The sequence below is a fragment of the Cryptomeria japonica genome, chromosome 5 (assembly GCF_030272615.1).
Source record: "Cryptomeria japonica chromosome 5, Sugi_1.0, whole genome shotgun sequence".
Lineage (NCBI taxonomy): Eukaryota > Viridiplantae > Streptophyta > Pinopsida > Cupressales > Cupressaceae > Cryptomeria > Cryptomeria japonica.
The window spans coordinates 344,558,696-344,565,985 of NC_081409.1; the positions used below are offsets into that span (position 1 = coordinate 344,558,696).

Below are 7,290 nucleotides of genomic sequence, written 5' to 3' on the forward strand. Positions count from 1 at the left end.
CCTTAAAACTAAACTAACTTATATAATTAATTTCAGAGCTTCTAGATTTGACTGTGTTAAATATTCTTGCATCAATGTTTTGAATCATAATCTATGATTCATCATAACGATGGAGAGTTGGAGTGACATCCTAAGGGGCAAGAAAGGCTTGATGATATTTTCCCATGCAGTTCATTTGATCGACTAGTAATCCAACTATGACTTTCATGATGATAGTTATAAAGAATATTCTATAAATTTCATTATGATGGTGAATGGTAAAGCCACCATCAAATAATATATTAGTTATCTTACCTTGAGTATCACCTCAATATGATGAGACTAGTGTACAGTATACTTAAGCATACCTTCAAGGAAGGTAAAATGTCAATAGATAGGGTGGAAAATTTAAGATCTCATGTGCAAAATATTCTTGTCTAAACTAAGATAAATTCTCTCGTAGAACATTTGTGTTCTATGGTTTTCGATGATTTTAAAAATTGCATCACCTGTAATGTTAGAGGTGGGGATGATATCATTCTCTTCTCCAACTCTCCATCATTATGATGAATCATAGACTATGATTCGAAACATTGATGCAAGAATAAAACACACAGCTAAATCCAAAATCTTTGAAATTAAAAAACATGAACTATGGAAATCTAATGTCTTTAAGTTATATGATCATTAATATAATATTACATAAGTAATTAAATCAGCTTGAGTTGCATCCAAGGCACAGATATGGTATATATAAGAGGTGGATTTTACTTATTATCATCATATTGAATATTATGTTCATACTAAATACTATTAGAGGTATCACCATCAAAATACATTTGAGGTTACTTCCTTAAATGGTATATTATTATCATGTATTTGTAACATATTTTTAATTATATTACTCTATTATATATTAAGTAGCTTGAAACTACATGAAAATGATTTTCTATGGGATGTTAAAAAGTCTCATCTTCTTGTATAGTGAATTACTTAAAAAATCCTTGCAAATGGTACAAGTGTCTTCTTATGCGAATACCACTAAAAAATAACTACTTTAGTTGATTATCTATATAGTAACTTGATCAAATTTCAACAAGAAAATATTCCTCTTTTCATAATTCACATTAATATTGCAATCATTGAATTCAAATATTAATTGATAATGGTTTTATTCTTCATGTATTTAGTTTAAACTTTCTAAAATGTATTCATGTTGATGCTTCTAATCTCAATCCTAATTTCCCATGTTATGCTCAATGGGATGTTAAAAAGTCTCATCTTCTTGTATAGTAAATTGCTTAAAAAATCCTTGCAATTGGTACAATTGTTTTCTTATGCTAATACCACTGAAAATAACTACTTTAGTTTATTATCTTAAAGTAACTTGATCAAATTTCAACAAGAAAATAATCCTCTTTTGCATAATTCACATTAATATTGCAACCATTGAATACATATATTAATTGATAATGGTTTTATTCTTCATGTATTTAGTTTAAACTTTCTAAAATGTATTCATGTTGATGCCTCTAATCTCAATCCTAATTTCTCATGATATGCTCAATTTTAATTTTTTACTTTTGTACTTATGTCCTATTCATTATTATTTTTTAATTAATTCATAGTTTATCATCTTGGAATTCAAATTCTTTCTTTTGGATAAGTCTTATTATGTAGACATCTATAACATCACCCCAACTTATTGTGATATATATTGATGTGATTATTTTCAAAGAGCTTTGTTAGATGCATTTTTCTCAAAGATTTATTTAATGCTTCTCCCCAATAATCCTTTCCTTATTTATAACCCAAAATAGCTTTTATACAATTCATATTTTGAACTTATATTCATTTTTTTATTTCTCAAACATTTATGTTTCATTATAAATCCTCCTACACTTCTACATCACTCAAAAATTTTATAATTTATTTTCAGTTCTTTTGATACTTTAATTATGAACTTTTTATAGCCCATTAGACACCACTCCTTAGGATGGTTTTGTTTTATTTTTAATTTCATTTTAGTATTTTATATTGTATTATTCATTTGTATCTTATATACATTTTCTCTCTCATATACATAGGATACACTTATTACTTTTTCTTTGTCAATTAGTTTGTTCATAGTTTTCAATGCACTTATGATTAAAAAACACATAAATTCTAATCTAATTTATATTGACTACTTATAAACGTCAAACTATACTTAATTTCCCATTTTCCTTATCATGCGATATTTTAGTTTCTTAAACACAAAAGCAAGAATAATTTCACTCCCACGTCTTCAAATTAAGTCCAATTCTTCGCCTAATTAGAACATTCATATATTTTATAAAGTAACTTGTTTTAACATTTAAGCAATTTAATAATTTGATAGAATATAATTAACTCATTGAATAGTTATTGTCTTTGATGAGACTATTCTCTTTTATATTTTGATACACATGTTATAATAATGTGTCATTATGAACAAAGGTTTTGAAAGTTTATTTCTCTAAATTAGATCAACAATTAAATAGTGGATAAGAATTGAACTTACGTGATGTTTTGTCAAGATTCAATTGCATAACTTTTTAATCAATCTTGATTGATCAATATTTCATGATAAGTGATTTAGAACAACACATCGCTTATTATTTGAAAACATAAAAAAATAATTTAAAATAATAATGTTCTATCTACAATAACATATATTAGAATTATTAATGAAATATGCAATATTAAAATATATTTTTTAAGTTTTATATGATATCCTATCCACCTATCCATTGAACCTCTTATAGATACGTGCTGGTATAGTGAAATTTGAAAGAAACTCTGTTCGAGGTGATACGGAGGGCCATGCACTTAGGTAAAGACCTGCATCTACATTTGCAAACCCAACTTTTAAAAGCCTTCTGTGGGATCATTTTCAGGATTTATCTCTTCCTTCGTGACGTATTTTTCTTCCTTCTCCGTTTCGGAAGATTGGGATTGACGTAGAGCCTGTTTTTCCTTAATCTTGGCATCCAGGGCACTAATCACATTGCTCACTGCTTTGTCAGGACTGTCCACTTTACTCATCAGAATTTCTATAATTTCAGCAGGAGTCATTTCGGCCCCGGTAGTGATCTTCTCCTCCACCAAAGGATAAAGTTCGTGAGCTTCAATTCTCAAATAACTGAAAGCGAGAATTTTAAAAACTGCGAAGTTGCAGTAAGAGAGTTCAATGTGGACATCCATTCTCCCACATCTAAGAAGAGCGGGATCGAGATGTTCAGGGTGGTTAGTAGTAAAGATAATAATACGCTCCTCACCGCAGCAAGACCACAATCCATCCGTAAAATTGAGCAAGCCAGAAAGGGTAAGTTGACTTCGCAGCTTGCTTTCTGTGGCCTTCTCCTTCGACTCTCTATCCGTAAGATCGATGGAGCAGTCAATGTCCTCGATAACAATGATGGCCTTTTCACTGGTCTGAGTAAGAAGGGCACGGAGCTCCTGGTTATGAGAGACCTTAGTGAGTTCAAGATCATAGATGTCATATTTCATGTAGTTTGCCACGGCGGCAATTAAGCTGGACTTTCCCGTTCCGGGAGGGCCATGAAGAAGGTAACCGCGTTTCCAGGCGCGACCGATCTGTCTGTAGAAATCTTTTCCGGCCTTAAATCGATCAAGATCATTGATAATTGTTTTCTTTATGAATGGATCGAGTGCGAGCGTATGAAAAGTAGATGGGTGCTTGAAAGGCATGCTATTCCATCCTTGTCCACGAATGGCGCAAAATCCACTGTTGGTATATAATTTGAGTTCCCTTTTGCCCAGTTTATGCTCTGCCGCCTTTTCGGATACGTGGTTCAAATAGGCCTTGAGGAGGGTCTGGTCTAGTTTGTTCATTTTGAGAGTATAGGCGTGTCTTTCAACGGTTTCTTTGTCCACCATTTTCTGTATGGTGTGTTGGGTCCAGCACATTCTCACTCCGCGAAATGACTCGTGGATGAGTTGGTCTGTGTCCGGAGAGATGCCCAACTCTCTCGCATTCACGCCTCGATACGCCGTTAGATTGCGAGCTTCCGCCGCGCTTTCCAGAGTTTTCACGTACTCTTCCGCGTCCGTGTACAGCTCGTTCATGTTCCATCCGTGCTTTCCTTTGAATTCTGGGAGGCTCACGCAACAATACAGATTTACGGAGTCAAAAATGCGCATCACCCATTGTCTCACGATTTGGCGTACCTGTGGGGGAACATAGCTTTGTACGAATGTCATAAACCCGATTATGGAAAATATCTTTCCGATTAAGGCTTCCATTTCCATTTTTCAATACAAATTATCAAGTGCTTGCTCAGTTTTGGTTAGATGACAACAGTTTTTCATGTTTTATAGAGGCTGTAAGCGTCGTCTCGCTATCAAAACGGCATTATTACCTTACACGTCGTTAAAACTTTTAATTACACCACGGCCAACAAATCGTGCACGCTCGAGGTCGAGAATTACAATCTTCATAATTATAATTACTCATTACTATGGTTACGAGTTTCAAAATCTTGAGTATGTTTAATATTGGTGGCATGCTTCTTGGAAATAGAGGGAGGTGAAACAATAGAAAACAAACATAAGATTTATATTCATCAATGTAAAAAATTACACCTCCTGATCACAAACTCACACTCACAGATACTCACAGATACCATAACATAAGTCTGAAACATTACAGACTTATATTGGTGGCATGCTTCAGCTCATACTCACAGATACCATAACATAAGTCTGAAACATTACACCTCCTGATCACAAACTCACAAACACCATTACAAATTCATAGTTGCTTAAGCTGCTTCTCACACAATCTCACAGAACTACTGCTCATAAAATCTCCTTACAGCTCTACAGAGCTGGACTCATGGAAGAGAAAGTTACCATTACAAACTCACTGCAATATATAGAAATAGTGGACTGCTACGACAGGGTGGTATTTAGAGCATTGGTGACTGCAACAAGATAAGGTAAGATTTATTAGGCATTGGTTGGATGTGATTTTCTATCCATTAATAAATATAGATCACATCTCAAGGTCATGGGAAATCACACATATTAATAAGAAGATAGGAAAATGATAAGTTTAATAAATACCTATATGTAAGGAATGGTTTTTTTTTTGTATACTGCTGCACGCTCTTAAGGAATAGGGTTGCGATGTTAACAAAATACCTAGATTTAAGGAATGTTTTTTTTTTTGTACACAGATGGATGTCGTCTATATGTCTCTCTGATTTTAGACTTATGCCTATTACTGTAACTATCATCTTCACATGAAAGAGCTTAACAAGTGATAATGATAAGTGGGCTTGAAGTGGATAGCATTACTTTCAGTCACTCCTTGATGACTGAAATATTGATATGTGGGCTATGGTATTATTCAATAGAGTTGGATGAAATATTGTTTGTGCATTTAGTTGTTTTGTAATGGTTAATTAGAGTGTTATCGTTATGATTTTAGCATTGATAAGTTCAATGAGTTATGTTTAGAAGGTGTTCTCTCTTACCTGAGTTTCTTCGCTTATCCATCTTTGTTTATTTTCATCTCAAGTGTGCTTAAGAAGGGTAGTATTCTCTTAAATTTAATTGAACACCAAACTAATCAAAACTTAATTCCTAGATATAACTAATGTAAAAGAAGTATAAAATGAGACGGTAAAATTGAAGTAAAGTGGTTATAGCATGCTAATTTACTTTTTAAAATTTTTAACGTTTGTTTTATTTTGAATTTTGTTGAATATTTATTTAATGTCTCATGATGGAATCGATGGATTCATAATTCTTGTTTTCCATTCTTTTTGAAAGTAGTCATATTGTAATTAAGACTATTATGTATAAAAAGAATCAATTTTATTTTTTTTCTTTTTATTTACAAAATAAAGCGTAAGGTAGTTATATTCTTGCAACACCATTTTTATAGGTTTTTTCATGTGACTTAGATTATATTTTTTAAGTTTTTAATTTTTAAGATTCATTTTCAAATCAACTTTTTCATCTATCGCAAGATACTAAGTGTAATTAAAATCTTATTCTGCCTAAGGTAATAAAATGTAAACTAACAAAGAAACAACATCAAAGTGTTATAATCCTTAGGCAGATTGATGAAATCTTATTACTAAAAAGACTCAATCTTTCAAACAAAAAATATTTTGATTAAATAACCTAGAAGAATCTTTAAGATTCTTTTACAACTAATTTAGTTAGGTTCATCATAGCATCCACCATTCATATGTCATTTTTTCTCCTCTTAAGGTGGCCCATTTATTGAAAATAGAAGACTTAAATTGAGATTGATTTGAGAGGAAAGAAAAGAGGCTTACTACACTTTGCCAAAATTCAATGTGATTTCCGTTATGTCATTTTAAGCCTAATTGAGTTCTATTCTACTCTAAAAGTTCATTGTTAATATTACTGATATACATACTCAATTTTGCCTATACATCTTTTTGTTGAAGAAACATCCGTATGGTACATAGGCAATTGTTTCACTGGCATTAACCTATGTATATCAATAATGATAATGTTTTCTTAAATATTTCTTGAGCCAAAATTATATAGAGGTGAATAGTTTCTCAAATCTGAGGACCATAATTTTCTATTATTGTAGGTTGAAATCACTTAATTTTTAAAGCTTCACATTAGTTTCTTGATCGACTTATTAGTGGAATGAAGTAGATTATCTACATTCTTAGGTTCCATTTCATAGTAATGTTATAAATATAATATTATCTCTTGAATTTACATCACCTCCACCTTTCTCCAAGGAAACCTTACATTGGTCTCTAAGATTCATTCTTGTTGATGTGCTTGTCATGAGAATCTTGGTCATATTTGAACCTTCAAACAAGCATTGCACAAATGTCTTAAAACAATTGGTTTCTACTATTTGCAAAATATTTTGATTATTATTTGATAGGATGTTCAACAACCCCCCAACTTCTTCAACAACACAAATTCCTTCACTATCAAGCATGTCGAGTCCCAGTAACAGAATGCAACCTTGAACTCAACCAATTTGTTTGTATATTTTTGAGTTTCTATTTAACTCTAACAATAGCACCATTGTGTGCTTTAATTCCTCATTTATAGGCTCTACTGCATCAGTATCTTGTTGAAAAACACCACAACGAGGAGCCACAACCACCACTATGCATGCACTTTAAGCTAAGACTTCTTGTAGAACACCTGTTAAACTTCCCAATTCATCTGCTCAGAACCAATAAGCATACTCACTAGTTGCAACTATAATGAAAATCATCCTTGCCAATGGAGGGATGTTGTTGTAATTTTTGAAAT

The 7,290-nt window shown here is 32.0% G+C and overlaps 1 protein-coding gene across 1 annotated transcript; it reads right to left on the reverse strand.

Annotated features, from left to right (window-relative positions):
- Window positions 1–416: 416 nt before the first annotated feature.
- On the reverse strand, window positions 417–4,272 carry LOC131035457 (AAA-ATPase At5g57480-like). Its single transcript, XM_057967156.2, has 2 exons — window positions 3,007–4,272; window positions 417–488 (listed from the first exon to the last, which is right to left on the reverse strand). Exons 1-2 carry the CDS (start codon window positions 4,270–4,272, stop codon window positions 417–419), a joined length of 1,338 nt encoding a protein of 445 aa, XP_057823139.2.
- Window positions 4,273–7,290: the final 3,018 nt, after the last annotated feature.